Below are 24,148 nucleotides of genomic sequence, written 5' to 3'. Positions count from 1 at the left end.
CAATGTCAAAACATTGAACAATGTGTAGAGTATCTCTCGATTTCTAATCCCCGCTAAAACTTCGCTGGAGCGCAGCATATTCTCACCGATGGGCCATCGTCGACTGGTGTACACTCGGGGGCAGATTGATGTTCTACAACTCTTTATCCACCGGGTTCCTATGGCTCAGCATTGGCAGCAGCCGCCTGGTACCGGTAGACTGTGCCGCTTCACTTACTTGTCAAGCGGCACAGCCTACCCACACCGTATGACACCGGTCTGGGTCGGTGGCTGGAAGGCGATGTGGGCCGCCTGTGACGTCAGCGTAGCGGTGAGGGCCGAGCCCGGAGGCATGGCTCTGGGCGGCGCAGCGCGGCGGCTGGCGAGGGCTGGGGAGTGAGGCGGGGTGGAAGCATGGGCCATCGCGCGGCTGGGCGAGCGTAGTTAACTTTCGCGTCTCCATTTGCCAATTATTCTACCTATCAATTGCGCTGAAGCATTTGTTAAAATGTCCTATGCCCAAGACAGAGCCATTTACTTGCTATGCGTATTACGAAGCACTTAAGCGTGGCAATGGGACAGCCGATATAACTTATGTCACACGTGCATCGAGGTGCGGAGCTATATTTTGTATAACATGTTAGTATTAAGGCCTTGATTGAGCAGATTGGTGTCTATTGTTTCGCACGGCAATCGTCTAGAGACGTGGGAACTAGGTTGGAGAAGCCCGGTTCGAACCTTCCCAGGTGCGCGACTTATTTGCTCCTAGTTGGAACGGTTTGCTATTGGTGGCTGCGATCACATATTAGAGGAACAGTAACATTTGCTTGAAGTTGGGACGTTGGCTGCCGTGCTATCCAAAAACCGCAGTTCCCACGTCTCTGGACGATTGCTGTGCGAAATAATAGACACCAGTGAGCTCAATCAAGGCCTTAATACACCTTTTTGCGTTAGCCTTTGACCATTGGGCAAAACATTTGTACACATTCGCCATATAGGTGGCGCTACAAATGGTCGGTTGGTCACAAAGAATCACCATTGTGCAAAACTATTCGGCGATCTTCCCGTATAACTCGACATTGGACAAATGGTTCAACATTGTGCAAAACAAATCGTCAATGGTCGAAACTATTCGTCATATGCCGAGCGAGCTCGCTCAATGCCGAATTCTGGCGAAGTGTTAAACTGTTTTGCGGATCGCTCATTTCAGTGTTCAATCTGTTTTGCTGAATGGCTGAAATGAAACACACCACGCCGGAATAGTTGTGCTCAATGCCGATTGTCGAAATGGCTCCTCAAACAGTTATGGCGAATGGTTGAATTCAAATGCAAAAAGGTGTAGTATACTTATCTGTTATAAACAATGCAGCTCCGCAACTTGATGCACGTGTGATATAAATTCTATCGGCTGTCCCAATGCCACGTTAAAGTGTGTCGTAATGCTCATGGCAAGTATGATGATAGGCGATGTCTTGGGCATAGGATATTTTAACAACTGCTTTAGCGCAATTGTTAGGCAGAATAATTACCGCCTTGAGACGCGAAAGGTAGGTAACTAGGTACACTTGCTCAGCCGCGCGATGGACCATGCTCCCACCCTCCCACCCCGCCTCACTCCCCAGCTTTCGCCAGCCGCCGCGCCGCGCCGACCCGAGCCATGCCTCCGGGCTCGGCCCTCACCGCTGCGCTGACGTCACAGGCGGCCCACCCGCCTTTCAGCCACCGACCCAGACCGGTGTCATACGGTGTGGGTAGGCTGTGCCGCTTGACAAGTAAGTGAAGCGGCACAGTCTACCGGTACCAGGCGGCTGCTGCCAATGCTGAGCCATAGGAACCCGGTGGAAAAAGAGTTGTAGAACATCAATCTGCCCCCGAGTGTACCTCCCCTTCCCCGTGGGTCCAGTCGGGACGGGCCTGTAGGGGTACACAGCACTTACTCTTCACTGTCACTTACCATGGGCGCATCCGGGGCAGGTTTATACGGGTACAAAGCGCTCCCCTCCCTCTTACTTGCCTTGAGCGCAATCGGTGCAGGTTTATAGGGGGTCATAGCGCTGACGTCTCCCCGACACTCACCGTGGGCGCAGTCGGGGCTCGTCTATAGGAATACACTGCGCCCTTCCCCGTCACTCACCGTGGGCGCAGTCGGGGCAGGTCTGCAGGCAGGCCAGGCCGAACCGGCCGTCCGGGCAGGGCTCGTTGCAGTCCGTGCCGCGGAAGCCCGGAGCACACGTGCACGCGCCCGACTTGGGGTCACAGGACGAGTTGTTCTTGCAGTGGCACACGTCCTTACACTCTGGCCCGTAGCGGCCTTCCTGACACTGAGTCTCACAGCGCACGCCTGGCAGAGAAGAGGACGGGTCAGGTCAGGCGAGGGAGATCAGATAGAGACGAGACAGAGCATTGCCAGTTTTACACACAACTATCACGAATAAGAACTTGCTGTATTTCTATGAAATTCGTTTAATAATGACGCAGTGTCACTCGCTCCTTCTTACAGCAGCTTGACCTAATCAATATTTCCTAATTTCCCCAAACTTCCTGGTAATCCACCCCACTACTTGCACCCCGTTTGGCACGCGCCCGATGTCCAATGTCTCACCCCGCCAGCCGGGGTTGCAGATGCAGCGACCGTTGACCGGGTCGCAGCCCTCGCTGTTCTCTTTGACGCATGGACAGCGCAGCTTGCAGCCGAGACCGGCGGTAAACTCGTCACACCTCTGGTCGCACAGTTCGCCCTTGTAGCCAGCAGCGCACGTACATGTTCCTGGTGGATGTGAGAGGGAGAGCGGGTCATTGGACGCGTCAATAGCACGAGCGGTGATCGGGTGACAGGGTACCGGTGCTTGGCTAGCTGTAAGAGCCCTTCAACTGGAAAGTTTACGAGCGCTTCTCCAGCAAGTGAAGGGCTCTCAAAAGCTGAAGATCAAACAAGTGAACACCCCTGTACCGTGAGGGGAATTGAGTGACATCGAAAGAGGCAGCAATGGATAAAAGAGCGAATTAAAAAAAAGCGACTGAGAACCTAAAGCAGGCATTCACATCTACTCGAAACAGAGCAGACTCCAACCAGAACCATTTAACCAACAAACGCATTACAGAACTCAACAGTCAACACCGTTCTGTCTATCTTCCGTACACATCGCGCCTCATGACCACCCTCCATTCCCATCAAGTGCCCCAGCGATCGACCCACCACCGGCCCAACTTCCACCCCTCTCGGCTCTCACCATTAACGGGGTCGCAGGCGGCGCCGGTCGCGCACTGGCAGGTGGTGTTGCAGCCGGGGCCGTACTTCCCGGCCGGGCAGGGGGCGCTGCAGCTGATACCGTGCCACCCGGCCGTGCACTGGCACCGGCCGTCCTCGTGGCTGCACGTGGCGTTATTGGCGCACGAGCACGTCAGCTGACAGCCGCGGCCGTACTTGCCGGGAGGACACTGGGTGCTGCAGTCTTCACCGATGTAACCTGAGGAGAGAAGAGCAGTCAGCAGGATCAATACTCACGTAACAACTTGGTACAATTGGTACAATTGGTACAATTATAGCAGGCTACTAACGAAGCCCGAGACATCCGTTCTATATGTATAATCTGCCCGGGTCAGCCCGTTACCACCGGAGTGCCTCAGTACCTGCGCTGCAGATGCACGTCCCATTGAACTGGTCGCAGAAGGCGCCGTTCTTGCAGTTGCAGATGCCCTGGCAGTCCTCTCCGTACTGGTAGGGCGGGCACGGCCGCTCGCACAGCCGGCCCGACCAGCCGGGCTTGCACTGACAGTCGCCCGTCCACGGGTGACATCTGAAGGAAACACGGGTGGGGTGAGGAGCAGACGACACCAACTGCAGACGAGATGACGCGCTGGGAGTCGGTCACGGTCTCCCAACTGCGTACCGGATGTTCGCCACTCACCCGGGATACGCTGCTACGGCTGGAGCTGGCGGAAGACGACCGCTGCCCTGCCTGCTCCGAGCCCGATAGCGTCGAGCACCTACTAACGGAGTGTCCCGCATACTCCCGCACCCGAGGCCGGCTCTGGGGTTTCACGCCAACACTCCGTGAAATCTTCCAGGAGCCGGCCAATAAAATCACGGAGTTTCTCCGAGGAGTGGGGCGCGCCGAACCCCCCGTCGACGTGCTCCCGCGTCGGGCCCCCTAGGGAGCCCGCAGCGTGACGTGCAAGAAGAGAGAGAGAGCAGACGACACCACTCGCTCTCTCCGTTCCTACAATGTCTTGGGAGTGAACAAAGACGAGGTTGCTTCAAGTGTGCTGCTAGCGGACACGAACGATCATCACAAGTCGCTCATCGCCACGGATACATTTTTAAATATACCCAAGTCCCAAGTACTGAGCGGCTGAATATTCTGAATTCCTAGGAAGGCAAACTTATACCTTTTCGAATCAGAATACCACATAAAACTCATTTCGGATATCGAATCGACAGGAAGCGCACACGTCTCCCCGGCGAGGCGCGGGCACTCACAGCTCTGTCTGGCTGGGCTCGCACGTGCAGACGGCGTGGCAGTTCTGTCCGTAGTGGTCCGGCTCGCAGGCCCGCTGCTCGCAGTTGGTGCCCTTCCAGCCGAGCTCGCACCGACAGCTACCGTCGGCGATGTTGCAGGTGGCGCCGTTCACGCAGGTGCAGTTGCCGACGCAGTCGACGCCCCAGGTGCCCAGCGGACACTGGTCCTGGCACTGAGGACAGAGGGGACAGCTCGTATATAAGGCGATGAATGTGTACAACACATCGCTTCACGGGAATGAACCGTTCTCTAAAATGCTCCCATAAACCAATTATCCAATATTCGTTTGTAATGTATGCTACAATGATCCTGCCGCGCGGCACAGTTTCGGGAAAGTTCTGCAAATCATTGACCACGAACGACACCAACGGTTGCGGTAATTTTACACGATTAAATCGTGCTGTCAGCGTTCGGTCAGCAGATTTTGCAGACCCGCTGACCACCGACATGACTGGTCAGCAGTCCTGCACTCCACGCCAGAGGTGGAGCGGTGTAGCCCACCTGAGTGCCGATGTAGCCGGCGGTACACTCGCAGACGCCCGTCACGTGATTGCAGGTAGCCGAGTTGTAGCAGGAGCAGCGGCGACTGCAGTCCTGGCCCCAGGTGCCGCGCGGACAGCGGTTACCGCACACGTCGCCCTGCCGGAGACAGAACGGACGTGACAGAGCCGCGGCAGGCAAAACACACACACACACACACACACACACACACACACACACACACACACACACACACACACACACACACACACACACACACACACAGAGACAGCGGTCACCGCACACATCCTTCTAACAACCACAGAATGGAGGACAGTCAATGGGGGCATCGAGCCGCAGAAGACAGACACACAAACAGACAGACGACACAGAGAGGGGCAGAGGTTACCGCAGACATCCCCTGACAAACTGCAGAGGCTTGAACGGTCAGCGGCAGAGCTGTATTTGTATTTGTATTTATACTGGAAACACCTGCAATGCATTGACAGCACAACATAACATGCCGCAGCTGCCAAACATATGACGAAGGGGGAACAAGAGAAGCAACAAGGAGAGCACGGGGTGAGACGGGCCGAGAGGACACCTCAGTTATTGACGCTCTGCTAGCGTCAAAGGGACTGGGGACTGCTCTGTCATAAAGTAACGTTTACGGAGAGAGGGAAATGATGTGGCTGCACTTCATACACTAATGATGTGCCAAGTTGATGACGGTTGGGGTTTGAGGAACTCCGTAACCATAAAGTTATATGGCTCCCATTGGTGTGTCCATAATGTGCCAGGAGTGAGTGTGTATAACACCAGGCGACTGTCTGGCAAGAGACGAGGAATAGGGGACACAGTGAGACTGAACGGGTCATATCTCTCCGCGCCTCTCCCAGCGCCTCACAGATCCGGAACTGAGACGATAGTACAGTCTCGCTGCGGAGGACAACACGGACGGAGCTGCGGACGCCATGGTATCCGGCTGTGTCCGTCTCCAGACCGACAGGCAGCTTCCGTCGGGAGCAGCGATGACGTCGAAACAACATCGGCCACATGACCCCGGCAGTGACCTCATGAACATGGGGCACCTTCCATCCTTCTCCCGTTGCGTGCGTCTTTGCACCAAACACTACCAGGCCACAGCCACCCATGCAGCTCGGAAACGCCTGCCACAGAGGGGAGCTGGTATGATGCAGAGCGTGGTCTGCACAGAGGCGGGACCCACAGCAGCTTCCTCCCTCGTATTGTCCGGGGAATTCATGGGCTTATCTCGCTCAGCTCACATTGGCGGACCGACTCGAGCACTCATAAAACTCCGGGAACAGACTGCCACGGGTACTCACCGCTCCGTATAACATCCTGCCACAAAGCAGCCCATCAGAGCGCTCGGAGGCCCGCCGGGGAGACCCAGCCGGACCCCTGGTCACCCGCCGCGCGGCGGGCCCCGGGGCCTGCACTCACCTCCCAGCCGGGTTGGCACCTGCAGCTGCCGTTCTCGGGGTCGCAGGTGCCGCCGTTCTGGCACTGGCACCGGTTGGCGCATTCGTCGCCATGTGTGCCCGGCGGACACTTGTCCAGACACAGCGGGCCCGTCCAGCCGGCGCGGCAGTCGCACGCGCCCGACACCGGGTCGCAGCGGCCGCCGTTGGCGCACTGACACGGCTCCGTGCAGCCCTGGCCGTACGTGTGCGGCGCGCACGGCGTCTGGCACGTGGCGCCGCGCCAGCCGGGCGCGCACGTGCAGCTGCCCGTCAGCGGGTCGCACGCGGCGCCGTTCATGCAGGCGCACTCGTTGGCGCAGCCGCGGCCCCAGGTGCCCGCCGGACAGGCTGCAAGAAGAGGGGGACCGAGAGTCAGTAACGAGGTGACAGGACGCCACACAAAAGTGACGAGGAGAGCAGATAACAGACTGAAACAAATTCGATAAGCGAATCATTTGAGCTTGCTCTATTCGATATTCGATTGTCCTTCCGCCTCGGTCTGCATCCCTGTCAGAGAAGCGCGAAAGATAAAAGCGAATGAACGATGACAGACAAGAGACTTGAGTAATGGATATTTTTGCAACATTTTGTCAGCTCGTACCAAAATTTGTCAATAATCAAGTGTCCTTTGACTTATCATGGAATGAAGGCACAGGTAGCAAAATACCTACATAACTTATATCTATAGTAGCGACAGATTTGCATAAGACGCCAACTTTGGCCTCGACGAAATGATTGCCCGCACGCGGACCCCCCCCTGATGAACGATGGTACAGCTGTGTTCGACACGAACATCTCTCCGACCTCCCGAACAGGCCCCAAACATATAGCAGTAAGCACGGAACAGTTGCCGATAAACGAGCTGACACATCTTGCACACTGCACCCCTGAAAGTACCCACGTCCTGCCGCGTGAAAATGACGCGTGAGCTGCAGCTTTCGGTATCTCAATGTCGCGAGGTGAGTCAGGCCGGGGCAGGGGGCCCACCGGACCCACAGTATCAGCAGCAGTGCGGCTGCGGCGCAGAAGCCACAACTGGCCTCATCATCAGCTCATGAGCCGCTGCTCCGCGAGCGCAGTAGGAGGGCTCCGGGTCACTGGCCAACACTGAGCGGCACGGACCAGCGGTATATGTATATACAGAGGCACGTGAGACCGGCGCGTCACACGCCAGCTTGTGGCCTGACGCGTCACAAGTCACACGCCACACACCCTGCGCCAAACATCGAGCGATGCTCATCCACCACTTCACGCGGAACTTATCTATCTCTCTGTATAAACAGCTGACAAGTTGGACGAGCCGCCAGGGGTCAGATTGCAGCAGCGCCGGGCAGAACACAGGCGTGACCTCGCGTCACCCGCGACAAAAACGACAAGGCAATTGAGCCCAAGCGTGTTGCAAGTCCTCCAGAAGAAGCCGGACAGCGCGGGATGGGATGAGCCAGGCTGCACGGAGGCTGTAAGGGTGTAGGATAGGGTTATAAACAGACGAGAGAGGAACAAGGTGAGGATTAGGAATGGTGATAGGAAGGAAAGAGGGAGAGGAAGAGAGAGAGAGAAAGAGAGAGAGAGAGAGAAGTGAGAGGAGAGAGGAAGGGAGAGGAAGATAGAGAGAGTAACAGGGCTAAAACGGACCGTGCCTGCGAGAGTTAGAGAGAAGCAACATTAGGTATGATGTAGGTACCTACAAAAACTGGCTACATAGTTATAGGTAGGTAAAGTCGACTATAGAATGACGTTCCACTCCTCAGAAGCTATCAGTTGACCGGAGCGCTAAGTTGTGCCGTTTATCACGCAATTAAGCGTGTCGATTGTGAGCATTGGGACAAAGCTATAATTTGTGAACTCAGCCCGTGTCATGCGGCACAGCCTACCACTCCAGGCAAATAATGGCCTGTGAAAAGTGGAACAACATTCTGTAGTCGACTATACATAATAACCACTAACCGGACATGACAACGCTTCAGAGAAGTCACAAACGTCAAAGTAACGGGACGGAACAAGGTTGGCTGAGCCTTTGCCAAGCATTATTGCATTCAGCTTTCATTCAGCCAATACCATGTGTCGCTGTGGAACAAGCTATGAATGCCAGATGTCTATAAAGCACCGTCTCTCCGCCCACTGCACCGGCGGCATGTTACAGCCCTGCTGCAGTTACAGCGCCGCCCTGACGACGTGTGACAGCGCAGACCCTCCCCCATCACAACGAGTTCGAGAGTCACGACCGCCGTCACGTCACCACGCCGGTCGGGTGTCGCGACCAGCCGTCACGTGGAACGTGATCCCGGCGTCACGCGCCGCAGCTCGGTGTCACGGTCACCTGAGCCGTGACGGCGACAGGCGAGCGGCTCAGCCGGGCGAGCTGAGCCGCTCGTGCGCTGCCGTCAGAGCGGCCACAGTGAGCTCAGACTACTCTCGACGAGAAACCGAGGATTGGAAGTTATGTAATTAACTGGTCTACTCCTTGAAAATGGTGAACCGAAAAAGACACGAACTTATATAATTGTGCTATATCTATGCGATCTCCAGAATCTGAAAACGGCGCGTCTTACCTGGAATCTTATATTTATAATACGAGCATACGTCGTTTTAACCTTCAAGTGAACCCGCTCGACTTTCATCACAAAATGCTTTATGACTTAGCATAAAACGTTATGAGAATATGACCTTGGAAGACTTGCATTCCAGCCTCACGATCGAACCCGAGCCCGGAGGTCGGACTCGTGATTAGCAAGGTCCGGACTCGTGAGCAGCCTGCACCGAGTGGGACGGGGTGAATCGGATCCTGTCCCGGGAGCCGGATCTCGTCCACCGGACACCGGTTCGAAGGAGCCGCGGACACGTCTGAAGCTCCTATCAAAGCCGGCCGTGGCACAATGCCGAGACTCGGTGCGACACAAACAAAGTCCACGGCGGCTCGACGGAAACTTGAGTCTCTGGAGCGTGGTGCTGTTGCATGCCAGCGTCGCTCCGTACGGCGCAGCCACCGTGGCTCGCCGGATCTCTGATTATTTACTGGAATGTAGCTGATGAGCCGTAAGCGTGAAAACACGTGCATGAGTGAGCAGAATTTCCATTGAAGCGATGGTTTAGCGTATCAACACGGTGCAGGCGGAGGCTGGCAGTGCGTCATGGTCCGTACCTAGATGTAGTTCTTCATCCGCGGCATCACATATACATTCCTGACGAACGGCAGACCTACATGTCCTCCGCTCTGCAGCGAGGCTGACTGCGAGCTCAGTAATACCGACTACTGGCACAGTTGCAGCTGCAGCCGCGCGCAGTGCGTCATCGAGCCCTGACTAGAGTGGCATCACGGTCACGGCTCGGTCGGGACGGGTGTACTCGAACCGTCCACCCTCCATCAGACACGGTGACTTCTCGGGATGCCCCGAGGCGTGCGGCGGCGGGCGTGGGTCGCCGGCGCCGCGAGCTGACTGCGTGGGCCGCCCGGTGGGCGAGCTGAGAGCTGGCGCAGCCCCCAGCCCGTCCGTCCCCGGCGCCGGCCCCTCCCAGCCCTCCGCACCCCGACCGATCAATGCCACAATGCAGCGGTGGCGGCGGCGCCGGGTCGGTGGGCCCGCGACCATACGGCCCGCCGCGGCGCAGAGCTTGGCCCGCCGCCGCCGACGACGATCGACAATCGACATGGGCCCGCCGCCGCCGACCCGACTCCCCGGGGTGCCAGCGGAATTGGATGACCCCAGTGAAACGTCCTGCGACAGAGCGATACGACGGGATAGGAGACCCTCTTCACTGCATTCAGGTGTCAAGGGAGCAATGGAAGAAGCCACGCCTGAAAACTGTTTGGAACTTTTTAACCTTTTTAACTGGCAGAGCATACTCAACTCACTCCGGTTGATAATGAATAGGCTGTTATAACAGCTATTCATTTCGACAGCGGAAGTTAAACTAAACTGTAATTGCAATGACCGACAAAAAAATGTTTGTAACCGACTCTTAATTCAGGAAATCTCACGTGCCAATATCATTCACAGCTGCCACGACTTATCTAGGTATCTGAATCACCCTTGATGACTAATTTTCCCAGCTACCCTGCTGGACGTTATGACTTGCACTCTATGAACATTTTCCAGCCCACCGCCGGCGCTCCGACGCCCTGATCCCAATGTAAGCACTCGTACTCCTCACGTACCACGTGAGGTCTCTCGACGCGTGCCTTAGTCACACCGACGGCTCCTGGTGAGCCTAACAAAACGGAGCACTTCTCGGTCAGACGTCTTCTCGCCATCACACAAAGCGGGCGGAAACGAGCGTCCCGCGGAGCGTGACCGAACGACACCGAGAAAATGTCCGGGATAACGGAGAAGTGAATGGAAAATCTTCATGGTGTGAGGTGTGGTGTATGGGCAGGGAGAAGGTAGCAGAACGAAGTAGGATGATACGGAGACCGATGGCGTCGACAGATAGCCAGCTGCGTCCTCATTCGTTACCAAGTGCGACATCTCAGTGACCTCCGTGTGGTGTAAAGGACAAACATGCTGCTTCCCATAATAGACAGGCTCTGTATGAAGTATGAACACAGGGCAGCCAATCAGCTTCGAACAAGACTCAGTTGTGCGATCGGAATGAGACAACAGCTACATTCACGGTGCATTTATACGCTTATCGCTGCGGTGTCATCGAGAAGAGGGCATCTTCTTCAAACTTCACGGCATGGCAACCTTGTTCGCTGCACTGGCTCCTCATAAAAAAACGGTGCAGTGAAAACAAGTTCCGAGTAGTCATATAACCAGTAAAACGCCTTTTGGGCGAAGAACGAGCGAGCGAGATAGTGAGCCCTGCACGTGCGGAAGGGCGAGAGGGTACTTCCAACGGGCTTGTGCAAAGCACCCTTTTAACCGGTCGCTAGCAGTGTGCCAAATTTGAGCACAATCGGCCAAGCCGTTCCTGAGATCTGGAAACGGCATTCTGCACGTGCGCACGTGCAAATGGGGTCCAAACTGACTTTCGCACGGCACCCGACCCTACTAACCGGTCCCCAACCATATACCAAATTTGAGCGCAATCGGCCCAGCCGTTCTCGAGATCCGGAAGCGCCCCCTGCACGTGCGCACGTGCAGTAGCACCCCAACCGCAACACATGGGAATGCATTGCCTGGTGGGTGCCTACCTGTATGCCAAGTTTCAGCGAAATCGCCCCAGTAATTACCGAGTTATTGAAATGGGAACAAATTTGGCACCTCTTCTTTCTGCATTTTGCACGTGCAGTGGGGGTCACTCACATAGATCAAGAGTACCTATCCGACCTTTGGTAGAAGGGATGCAGCTACCCTACAAAAATTACCGCAAGACAATCGCCCAAGCGGCTGCTGAGATATGAGCCTCTCAAAATCACTACTTTTGCAAAACAGCTTGAACACCCTTGGCTTTTCACGTGGCACGTGCCACGACGGTCACTGAAATGTATCAAAAGTAGTCAATTACGGGGTAGAAGGGATGGGGCTACCCAGCAAAAAAGACCGCAGGCCAATCAGTCCAGCGCGCTGGACCGATTGGCGGTTGCTATCTCAGCAACCGCTGCAGCGGTTGCTGAGATATAAGCCTCTCAAAAGCGTTACAGGCCGGCCCGGCCCGGGCCGGGCCGCTCATACTGAGATTTTTCCCTTATTTGAAAATACTTCGCTTTGCTCGCTGCGCTAGCTCGCTCGTAACTAACTGCTGTAACTGCTCGCTCGTAACTACTGTATACCTATAGTTTCCGGCTATTATGAGAGCGAGCCTGTAAGCAGATCAGCTACTTCATTAAGCCCTATGTGGTACAGAAGTAAAAAGCCAGAATACAGCGTCGATCTCGTTCTACATTGGCAGCGTTGCATGTCGCTCTGTTGGATATAGGTAATGTTGAGTTAGCCAAGCTATGAAGCGGAAAGCCAAGCTGTTGATATAGCTGTTCACTTACGAGATCCATTAGCTGCCACACATTCCAACATCGTCAATAGATACTCAGAGGTTATTTGAATGCCGAACAGCTAAGGTACAAACTAAATTACACTTTGGGGGCTAGATCTACGTGAACAGTGGGACTGAATCAGATATGTTCGCTTTAATGTGTCTCAACGATACGGTTGGTCAGCTTTAGTATCTGTGAAGTGTGACCGAAGTTATGAATGACGTCTCTCATTTTGCCGAACTCTCTCAGCTCATTGTGTTCGTAATCATTAGAGTTTAAGGCAGTTTATGGACGTCTGTGTGTAGAAAAGGGGAGGATGCCGAGTATGGGTACTCACACAGCTCGCAGGTGGGTCCGCCGTAGCCGGAGGCACAGACGCACTTGTTGGGCTCGGTGCACCGGCCGTGCAGACATTCTGGACTGCACACGGCCTGGCAGCGGTTGGCCGACTCGGTGTAGCCCTTACAGCACAGCTCCACTGTGCGAGTCTTCACCTTCACCTGCGGAGACAGACGGAACGACAGTCAGCACGGTACAATGTCAGTGCGGCAGTCCAAGCTACCATTCTTGAACAGCCCGTCTAACGCGTCAAATACATCAACCATCTGTAAAAATCAAACATAGCTCTCAGTAAATCAGACCGTCGCACGTATTCTAGTCAATAGCTTCTCCGCAGCTGCCAAACTGATCCCAGATGCAGGTCCAAAACTACTCTTAAATTCCCGTTAGACCACCACAGTTCCAAAAACTTTTGGACGCTCCATTGCTGACATTTCCATCAGGCCTTGGTTGGCGGCTTTGGTTATTAGTGCCACCTCATCTCAGCGCAGTGCATTAACACACCATCACGGAATACGGGCGGCCCGTGCAAAACCGCTGCATTCCGGAACCGGTTTTGCGAACTCCGCCCATTGTTGGCCCGCACGTCGTGCAGCATTGCACCCGGTACGTGGGTACATAGCGCGCCCAGCTCTGTCCCTGCCTGTCAGTTCACAGGACTGAGTACAGCTCAGCTCCGGACTCGAACTCTGCTCAGCCCACGGAATACGGATCACCACTTCCAGCCCAGTCCACCGTGAGTTCACTGGCACGAACGCAGCTCGGATAAGTCAGTCCACTGTTCCGAACTCCGCCCGTGCCGCAAGTTCATCAGTCTGAGCTACAAGTCCAGCTCCCCGTTCGTCAGCCCGAGTTTAGCCCGGCCTGCCCATATAAGCGGTCCTGGCCGTGTCCAGCCACGCCCCGATCCTGCACCGGGGGGCGGAGTGGGAGGGAGTGGGTGGAGGTCGATATACGGGCGCAGGGGTAGGACGAGACCCGCCCGTCACGCGACAATAGAGCCAACTAACCGTGCCATGCATATTTAATGCAGGCGTGATAATCATTTGATTGAGTCGGAACCGTGGCAATATTCGAACGGAACATAGACTTGTTGGTGGTCATATTTTTCTTCGTAACGTGCAATAATGTGCAAACGTGACTGCTTTGTGTTTGCTGATTGTTGCTGAACATTGTTTCTCTTGCATGCGGGTAAACGATAGCGTCCAGCCATTTTTACGAACCAGAAACAGGCTCCAAACGGTTGCAGCCCGACGGAACGTGATCGGCCGGCTGGATAGACCAGTCTCGTCACGTCCTGCCGTTGACGAGCCGGGGCTGCCCCACTCTAACGCCGCCAACACAGCGCTCCAGGGCGGACTAATGCCGCTGACACAGCGCTCCAGGGCGGACTAATGCCGCTGACACAGCGCTCCAGGGCGGACTAATGCCGTTGACACAGCGCTCCAGGGCGGACTTATGTCGCCGACCAGCCTGACCCATCCGTCCGCCGACCCGACTGACCCGACGCGGAACCGGACTGGCCGCAAAACCAGTCAACGGACAGTCCAGTACACACAGCATAACCCTAGGTCAACCTGTCCTCGACCTCCCTGATCGACATTTAGCACGCACGTCGCACACAGGGCCTCCTTATAACTTCACTCACCTCCTGACCTAACTTCAACAACTGGACCGCGCTCTTTGAACCGATCCTCGCCAATCCGACCAGCCCGGAACCTACCCGAGTGAGCGACCACTCGGCAATCGCTCGCCGCCATCTAGGCCGATCCTCCTCCGCCCCGACCGGTTGCCGGCAGTGACCCGCGCTCGTGCCGCATCAAACCTGAACGCGGACCGACCCCATTCAGAGAGAAACCCAACCGGTCACCGCAACCTACGAATGTGTGACGACTGACGATGCAGATTCAATTCCGGTTTTCAATTAGACTGCGGTCAAATACTTTGTAGGCAGGATCTGGTGAGCGATGCGTTGGCCGTTGAACGTCTTTCTTGATACAAGAGATGATTCGTAGGTATGGGATGATATCAAACGATACTAAAACGGAATCTCCTCTGCAGGAGTGAATGACGTGAGTGAATGAGAGAATGACAGTGTAATGGCCTTCGTTCATCGTCCCTCGGTGCTCAGATAAACATCGCATGGGTTCGCAGCACGATGACACCCAGGTAAATGGTCCGGAAACCCACGGACGACAGAAGTCAGCTCATAACACGTCCTCAGCACATCAACGGCGTCTCCGTAAGCACAGCTTTGCATCCGCTCCGCCCCCTTAGAGGGAGGGCGGACACACAGCTACACAGCCGCTGACGTGGGAGGCAGCGATGGGCGCTGTAATCACATCCGACCCCCTCATTCATCTAGTGACCTCAGACGCCAGCCGCGTCCCCCGAAGGACCTCCTGCCGAGCTGCCGCCCGTCCCGCCCCGCCCCTCCGCCATCGTCCACGCGACTCCCACCGGACTCTGAATGTCACCGAATGCCACTGAATGTCACTGAATGTCACTGAATGTCACTGAATTCCTCAGGGGCCGACACTGTGCTGTTCTGTCAGCGCACATACCAAAAAGATGCGGTGGTGTCAACAGTATTTGGCTGGAGCATGGACACATCACAAAAATACTCGCGTAAGCGCATACAAAAAGTGAATATTTCGAGAAGGCTTAGATAAAGTCACAGGAAAGGTCACTATAATTTGCAAACCTATCTAAACATAGCGTATCGTGATGAAATTCAGAGAAGGAACATTGAACATTGACCTTAACCATTTTTGTTAGAAGTTATATGAGATAAACCAGTGCACGCACGAGTATGGCGCAGCCCAGGGGCGGAAGTGACGTATAGCTGATGGCGGTGATCCAGATACCGTGCTCCCCAATCACAGCCAATCAGTCCCGTATTGGCAGGCACGGCTCGGGGCCGGCCGGCACGCGCCGCACGTGCGCCGGTCGCGCCGGATACGGCTCTGAACCGCGCGCGGCGCCACAAAGGCCGGCGCCGCGCGAGACAAAGAGCCCCGCGGGGGCTGTGGTGTCGCCGCCGCGGCGCTGTGCTGCTGCAGTCCTTTTCCCGACCGACCGACCCCCGCCGGTCGGCCCGGTCGCTGACGGGAGAGGCCGGTGACGGCCTCCCTGCACCAGATGCAGCGCCACTGGCACCGCGGTGAGGTCAGCAGCTCGGCACCGAGGTAATCAGAGGCGCAGTCATGCCGGCGCAGTGGCGATGGAAGGCCGGAGAGAGGCACACAGCCCGCCTTCTCAGCTGAGATAACCGAGACGGGCGTGTGTACTGTGTGTGTATAGCCATGGTGAGGTCAGCGTTGTCAGCAGGATAAGATACGTCGAGCCCGTGGGCGTCGCTGAAGCTGCCCTGCGGCCTGATAGCGGCCCTGGACCCGGCCCTGGAGCGAGCGCACGAGGACCGCACGCCGGATGTTTACTGAGAAGGATCCCGGTCCGGACCAGCACCGGGAATACCGACACAAAAAGTACAGTCACGCATACACATACACCTCGCCGTATATTTTAACAGTTCACCCACTTCCTAGTGTGCATATCAAACCGTGTACCCTGCACATCACAACAAAGGATTGACGTCAACCCAGGTGACCTGCGAGCTTCCGAAATCAGCAGCTCTTCCCGCAGCAATCAACGTCCTCCCGCGTGATTGGCGATGCGCATTGCGCAGCCTTCAACACGGACAATCAAGGCCTTCATACGGCAAAATCTATCCGTTTCCAACCAGTTATAGGGGCGTAAAACACCCACACATCGCAGAGTCCACTGTATGGCGAGGCGTGATGGCGGCGATAACGTTATCGGTAGATAGGCTGTTACCACAGAGCCTGCGCAGCTGCGGCAAAAAGACGCCAACACCTGCCAGAGGCCCGGCAGCGTATGGCTGGCGTCAGACTGTCACGCCCGCACCACGCATCTGTCACCTCTGCCAACACTTCCGGCGCCGTCATACGCGGCGTGACAGACTCTGTTGCGTCTCGACCGTGTTTTCCTTTCCATATCGCCACCACGTGACTGGCAGACGCCAGCAGTTTCTCCCGGACAGAGTAGCGCGTCACGCGGCGGCCACTGGGCAGAAAGGAACGGTTCCGCGATTGCGTCGTGACCAGCATTGTTACGTAATGGTGCAGGCGGGGGCGGCTCGAGCATCCGGCCGCGGGTCACGGTTCAGTAGGCCTGCGCATCAGTGGCCAGTTCAGCGACAAATCATCAGCGGGCTGACGGGCGGGATTAGCTGGCCGACATACCGGCAACAGCATCCCACCGTGCAGCCAGCCGTGTTCCGGGTTGAATCATCACCGAATAAAGAGGCTTACGCAGCGAAATATTAGAATCGGGCCAGACACCAACCGAATGCCTCTTTGAGGTAGCAGCGCCATATGCGACTCACTTATTAATGTCTCCATCGAAGAGCGCTGCGCTATTGCGAAGACAAATATCCTGCACTAAAAGGGTTGATGTTGTTACTTTATCAATCACGCAGAGGTGATGGCAGCGTGAGCAGGCGGATACTGAAACCCGGGGTGCGGGGAGGTGGCGAGTCGAGTCGCCGAGGCCTTCAGAAAGAAACACCACTGCTATCTGTGCCCGAGGAATCCCACAAAAACACAATGTTTTTATTGCGACCGTCACAAATGCCGAGCTCGGTGCCGGCTACCGCACCGCGGTGCACTTTCTCCATACCAACACTGTGTCGTCAAATAGCGAAGCCGCCCCAGGTTTTCCGTTTACATTAGATACAAATCGCCTGTGGTTGACAGATGACTCACCTGCGATATCGGCGATAGTCAAACAGTATACGGCATGCACGTACCGTCTGACCGACTAACCGTTAACCACACGACTGACAGGCATCTGGAGAGTCCCACATCGTACCGAAGCCCCCCGGAACAGCTCGAGCCAGTGGACCCCGCCCGGAGCTGCCGTCCGGAGTCGACCCGAAGCTGTCGTCCGGGGTCGACCCGGAGTGACCCGGACCCGGCCGATGCCCCAGTCCCGTAGACTAGCGGCTCCCGGAAGGATTGCCCAAATGAGCATTGATGACGTCATCGACGGACCAACAAAGCTTTCACGGCTTCAGTATCAGACGATTGCGTAGTTTGTGTTGACATTAGCCGCGTCAGCATTAGGGACTTTTGGATGAGTGAGCGTTCCTCGTCTCATCTTCCCGCTTCTCACGGTTCTTTAATCACCAATATAAACATTTTCTCTGACGTATGAATCGGGACGTTGAAACCATCATCTCAGATACATCTGGCCTCTGGGTGAGCTTTGGTCACTGCGACCCCACCCGCTGTGTCATCTCCTAGCTTAGTTGCCGTGACATGACGGCTAGCGTTTATCCCAGCTGCTCGTCTCCATGTAGGGCTGATGTCTGCAGATTTGACACTGGTTGATATGTTACTTTTGTAAATTGGTTAAATGTAGATTGTAGAAACAATATATTCCAACACTCGCATTTCATTATAAACTTTTCATAAAACCTTATATCGCAATTCGCATGTGATAGCTGGATGAAGTCCGGATAACGGGGAGCGTCCACTCGGCGGCGACGCCGCTCCCTGCAGCACCTGTGCACGTCCGATAATAACGGTCGGCATAGCGTCACTGCACCGACAAGAGACGGTACACAGGGCCTTGCAAGAGCCTGGCGGACCGACACCAACAGTCGCAGGAGCCCCACTGCTGCCACTGACCGGCCCCTCAAACCGCTGAGCGTGGCGTTGAATGCTAAGCGAACACGATGTCAGACACTGATAGCCCTTTGACTGTACCAAGCGGGACTATCCCGATCAAAGTCCGGCGTCCGAAATCCGTTACGAAATCGGCTGATAACCTTCGATTAGCGTGGTTATGTATGTTGAGCCCCGTGCTGAGGTCACGGGTGTCCCCCACCACCACACACCCTGTGATGGAGCCTCCCGTCCCAGTGCCCGGCACCTCCGCTCGTGCCTCATGCGGGGCCGTCCATCCCTGCGCCTCCCAGCGCCCACAGCTGGCCGGCCTCCGAGGGACGGTGGATGTTCCGCCGCCGTCTGATGTAAACAGAGGGGAGCGGGTCGGCGTCCTGTGCCATGTGACGTCACAGAGGCCGGTGGCAGGCGCTGATCACACCGCGCCAGCACCAGTCACGGGTCGGGGTGACGGCGGCACACAGCTCCGGCCAGGCGGCAGTCATCTCCAGCTTTGGCGGCAGTGAACTGTCTCCGAGTTAGTTTTGGCAGCCTCATTGGTGACCGCTTGAAAAGATTCCGTTATATCTACTTACCAGGCGGTGCAGTATTGATTTCAGAACTGGGTCGACAATACGATACGACGAAATGAACCCATGACGAACCCTTCATTGGTCTGACTGATTATAAAGCTCTCAACGCAAGAGTTGTTTTAATTAGCCATTGTTCACGTTTAGCGCAGGATAGATAAACATGCGCCATCGCACGACGCACGGCGCAAGATGGGATGAAGATCAGGAGTGGAGCTGACATCTCGCTTGGAACTGAGAAACTAGATAAATAAAGAAGTGATAAGACAACGTTTAAAAGGGCCAAGGCAGGGACATCAAAAACATGTTGAAGTCGGGATGGAGTTGTGATGGTGGCAGTAGTGGCATAGGCATAGTCCATATGAACAGAGGGAGGATCATCAGATCCCGTTCCACTGAAGGTCCTGCTGTCACGCAGCTCGGTAGCTGATGTCGATCGGAGGCGATAGTCAGGTGGCGATGGGTCCGGCGCGACCACAACGGTGCCAGGAGCGGGTGCCAACTCACCGGGATTCCGCGAACACCCCCGAGCCGCGCTGCCGAAACGTTTACCGGGAAACGCCACTGTGTGGTCTCGGAAGGAGCAACCAAGGAATCTACGTAAAAGGGAGCGGGAATTTTCCACGTATCGGCTCACTGATTCACGCCAGCATGATAACGATAACCAGTAGCTGACCCACCCTAGAAAACCAGTATCACTGTCCAATACGTTGGTTGTATGTAGTTACCAACCGCGCCAGTGTCTGAGCTGGTGCAGCTCAGCACGAGTGAGCTTCACCAGTCAACACCGGCGATAACAGAGAAATCGAGCTCATCCGACACCGCTGAACAAACAAAACACCATGAGACAGCATTCCGTGGCCAGAGGTGCGGTCTGACCTCTGAATCGTGCTGACGGGCGAGTAAACGCTGTATGGGCCAGCTGACAATTGGTTTAAAGGTAGTGTGCCACCTTTGAAAGATTTCCCATTTTATTTTTCCTAGGATAAGAAGCTTCTGTTTTTGCCTAATATCGCAAAGAAAATCAAAAATGGGCCTGGAATAGTGCCTTTTTCGCCTAAAAGTTTATCGGTTTTTCGATGTGTATAACAACTGTAGTGGGCTGACCTGCAAACAGGCGTCGGCAACAATCGCGAATGCGGCGCACATGTGACAATAAGCAAAGGTCATTATAGAGTTACGACGTACGGGAATGAGTTATCAGCTGTCTAATCGTAGACAACACAATGTCGAGCCTTAAACTGTAAGCCTGTATTGGTATTGTTTCTTTTATTTGGCTGTCGAACATTATTTAAGGTTTGAAATATGATTTTATGTAAAATGATTGATATGAAAAAGCCGTCTCTTAAGTTATGACCCAATTTCACCACACGCAAGTGGCAGAAATGACAATGATCAGCTGACGCATTTTTCTTGGCCGAAGTCAGAGCGCGCGGCCCGACGCACCACCACCGCACCACAAAGTATGAGCAGAAGCCACGCCCAAAGCCAGGGCCCCGGAAACGTGAGGTAGCCGAGTCGGGGCAGCGTGCGCTGACCCAAGCCGGGGCCGCAGCTTTGGGCGCGGTCTACCGCATCCCCGCGGGCAGCCCCGGGCTATCACATGACACCGGGAGGACGCGCGGCCCCGGCTTGGGTCAGCGCACGCTGCCCCGACTCGGCTACCTCACGTTACCGGGGCCCTGGCTTTGGGCGCGGTCTACCGCACCACCTAACAGGCGTGTTCGAAATCGCAGGAGATGATGATGAACGGGTTTATCGAAACTTGATTGGATGAGCATATCGGTAATAGCGATTTCAGTGTGTGCATTTATTGTTCATAGTGGTGTGAAATGTGGTTGGGGTACGACCGACAACCCGTCGGGGCGAATTTCGCACTGGGGTACTCAAAATTTGAAGAATTTAAGACGTTTCCATGAGTTTTGAAGGTATGGATAAGTTCTAAAAATCCGGTTCTCCTTATCTGGGCCATTAACTCCATACGGTCCAGGAAAGCTGGCACACTACCTTTAAACCAGAAGCGCTGCGCTGAATCGAGCCAGAGTAAATGCTTCTGTGCTTTGGGTACCCTGAGGTCATGAGGGAAGGTCCCAATGTACCTTCCTACGGCTAGAGGTCCTCTTCAATCCTTCTAGTCGATAGCGTTTCGACTAAATTGGAGCCGATACAGCAATCAAAACATCTGGAAAAGCACGCCCGCGCATGAAACTCGGATTCTTGGAGCGGACCTACGCCTCATTCTGAATCGCATCAGACTAACTCGGAAACAGCACAGTTCTTGAACCACCTTCCCGAGAAGCGCCCTGTGAAAGCTCTCCACCCTTTCCCCGTTCTTCGGCGTGTCGGCCGACGGCTGCCACGTCACCCTGCCGTCGGGTCGCCGCCAGTTCCGGCTTTCTCGTCCACTGTCCCGACGCCGTCGAGCGGCGCTGTTTTTCGTGGACGCGTGCCGAAGGGCGGCGCCATCTTTACAGCTCTTCACTCCTCACAGTGCACGCTTCAAGCCTGGCCGCACAGACCGTATCAACAAACGGTAGGTCTGGACGCAGCGGGCGCATCCAGGCGGGGGCGCGTGCGGAACCACGCCGGGCGCACAGCTGAGCGGGCCGCGGGCGGACTGGGAGCGCGGGCGGTGTGCGGTGTGCGGTGGAGCCGGCCTGATCCGATCAGGAGCGCGGCGCGCGTGAACGAAGGTCACCCGAGCCACCCGAGCGACGGCGGCGGGCACCTGTCCTCCCGTCCTCGGCCGTCTCCCTCGCGGGAAACCCTACCTTCACAGGTAACGGACGGGCCCCGGCTTCGGGTTATTGCTCTGCAGACGAGGGCTTCAGAAAGGGACAACCAGTTATATGATTTGTGCGACTGATTTAAATCTAGCTTGTCGTGAAAAGCTTGTCACGAGTCTCACAATTGTACTTTTTTGGAAGACAAAAAAATCGGGAAAATATATCCTAAGTAAACTATAAATGACACATTTTCAGATAGCACAAATCTTTGTAGCATGCATGTGCTTATAAGACGAGAGGTAAGGTCAGACGACATGCAATGATAGTTATTCATTAAGAACACATTTGAAACGGACTGAAAAAATAAATTTTCATTATGTCAGATGTTTCATCTACAATGAGCACTGTGCTTATTAGAACAAATGTTTTGGTAAATTCAGCTCCAAGAACGATGATGGAACGTTTGCAACCTGCCAAACTGCGCCGTACTGTATGATGCAGCCGACCGTAGCATGATCAGACCGCAGGCTGGGGTCATAATCAGACCGCACGGGCACGGGCTCGGCCGTGGGAGCACTGGCAGCCTTCCAGCGTCAACCACCACAACGAACTGGAACTGGCCAACAACCGACGCCGCCCTCGGCGGCCGCTGCCCCAATGGACCACAGCCCGGGGCACAGGCTGACGGCCAACTCGCGAAACCGATGACACATGACGGCCTGCTTCGAAAACAAAGCAGACGTGCATAATGATGACAACAGTGACATCACGACGATACGTGCGATTAATCCAGATATTGTCCAAGAATTCCAAGAATGGGTAGCGACTGACAGGCATTCAAAGGAGCAGCATCCGACCAGCTACCCCAGCGGGCACCCCAGCGAGTAATGCCCATCGACATCTCCCTCCCCCTCCCGATCCAATGAGCGCCCCGCGGCTCGGACGAACCTGATCCCTCCGGCAGTAATCAGCAGCAGCACCCTCCTCCTCCCTCCCTCCGCCGGGGGAGGCCACATCTCTGACGAGCCAATTGGGCTCACACCGCGGAGAGGAGACGGCGGCGGCGGCGGCTCGTTAGCCGCAACACTGGAGAACAAGCTACAGGGGTGGTAGGCCGTAACATCCGACAGCCACCACTGGGCCTACGTTTCGTTGTCTCCCTCATAGTGGTGAGGGCAGGTAACGAGGCGCGCATCAATGAGCACACAGAGGAGATCAGTGTCAAAGAAGTGTCATCAGCGGCTCATTGAGCGCCATTTCCTGTTATTTACAGCACAATGCCCGCATAGGAACAGAGGGCAACCGTAAGCCGATACGCCAGTACTTAAAAAGTGATTCCAGCTGGATGTACTCGTATTGAAGATTTCGCTCATTTCCGCGCGAGAATACGAGTATGCCAATAGTTATTATGTTGTTCAAATACCTACCTAACAATATACTATGGAAACTTATCAAACTGTTACCTATAGTCAGTCTACTTGGAATTAAAACTAGAACAGTCCCATTTAAGTTCGCAAAAAAGCGCGATGTTTTCCGATGCAAATAACACCGTAGCCTGAGACATCAGTCATTTCAACCATCAAATAGACTTAGTTCGTGCGTGCATCCTAGCATTACCTACTCATTCATGACATTCCTGCCTCATTTATACATGTTACGTTTGATTATCAGCGTACATATGTTTGCCAATATCCAAAAAAAACTGGCACCCATTAAAAGCCACCAACTGGCGCAAAAATACTCAACTTCCAGTCATGCGTTGCAACATGGTATATCTAATATCTGATACCTATTTTGGCCAAAAACAGTATAGGTAAACACATGCCTAATTTAAATTTCTAGTGAGGTCATAAATATCATTGTTATAGCCAGGAAACATATTTTCACACGCAGCTGCCTCTGATCTGCCTTCATCGCTCGCGCCATATGGGCAATATCACACTCATATAGAGAGCGCCATTTAGCAATTAACCCCCTCCTCCACAAAAAGAACAGGGCTTCTGCCAAAACAGCCCCACCACAAATCCAACAGCAACAGGTCAGTGCGCGGGTCAGCTGCGCTGCACTCTGCGCCACTCACCTCTGTTTTGTATTTGAGCGTGTAGGCCGTCTTGTATTTGGTGCAGAACGGCGGGATCTTGAGGCACCAGGTGACTGTCCGCACTCGGTATGGCGCCATATATGACGTCCGGATCTGCTTAGCGTAGCTGCAACAGGCGGTGACCGGGTCAGCAGGAGGAGCGACAGGTCGGCCGGCGGGCCGGCGGCCCGGCCCGGCGGCCCGCCTGCGACGCACCGGGCCGGGCCGGGCCGGCTGATAACGGCTTATTGACCGGGCCCGGCCAGGGCGCGCGCAGCTCCCGAACAAGGCAGGGGCGCCGGCACGGGGCGGCGCACGCGCTCGACGCAGGCGGGTCCGGGAGGCA

The 24,148-nt window shown here is 55.2% G+C and overlaps 1 protein-coding gene across 9 annotated transcripts in view; it reads right to left on the bottom strand.

The window, feature by feature from the left end:
* Positions 1 to 24,148, bottom strand: part of LOC122393131 (protein draper-like) — a 60,350-nt gene that overhangs the window by 13,020 nt on the left and 23,182 nt on the right. For all 9 annotated transcript variants that reach the window (XR_006258638.1, XR_006258639.1, XR_006258640.1 and 6 more), the window contains exons 2-10: positions 23,803 to 23,929; positions 12,715 to 12,877; positions 6,444 to 6,811; positions 5,001 to 5,138; positions 4,460 to 4,671; positions 3,610 to 3,776; positions 3,210 to 3,446; positions 2,582 to 2,746; positions 2,114 to 2,320 (exon numbers count right to left, since the gene is read on the bottom strand). Coding sequence is in view for 4 of the 9 variants with exons in the window: in XM_043388805.1 (XP_043244740.1) it covers positions 2,114 to 2,320; positions 2,582 to 2,746; positions 3,210 to 3,446; positions 3,610 to 3,776; positions 4,460 to 4,671; positions 5,001 to 5,138; positions 6,444 to 6,811; positions 12,715 to 12,877; positions 23,803 to 23,929 (1,784 nt within the window). In the remaining 5 variants the exon portion in view is untranslated. The remainder of the gene's footprint in view (positions 1 to 2,113; positions 2,321 to 2,581; positions 2,747 to 3,209; positions 3,447 to 3,609; positions 3,777 to 4,459; positions 4,672 to 5,000; positions 5,139 to 6,443; positions 6,812 to 12,714; positions 12,878 to 23,802; positions 23,930 to 24,148) is intronic.

This window comes from Amphibalanus amphitrite, unplaced genomic scaffold (genome assembly GCF_019059575.1).
Source record: "Amphibalanus amphitrite isolate SeventyFive unplaced genomic scaffold, NRLGWU_Aamphi_draft 000517F_arrow, whole genome shotgun sequence".
Lineage (NCBI taxonomy): Eukaryota > Metazoa > Arthropoda > Thecostraca > Balanomorpha > Balanidae > Amphibalanus > Amphibalanus amphitrite.
Note: the sequence above shows the minus strand (reverse complement) of the source record. Positions and strands in the feature narration are given on the sequence as shown.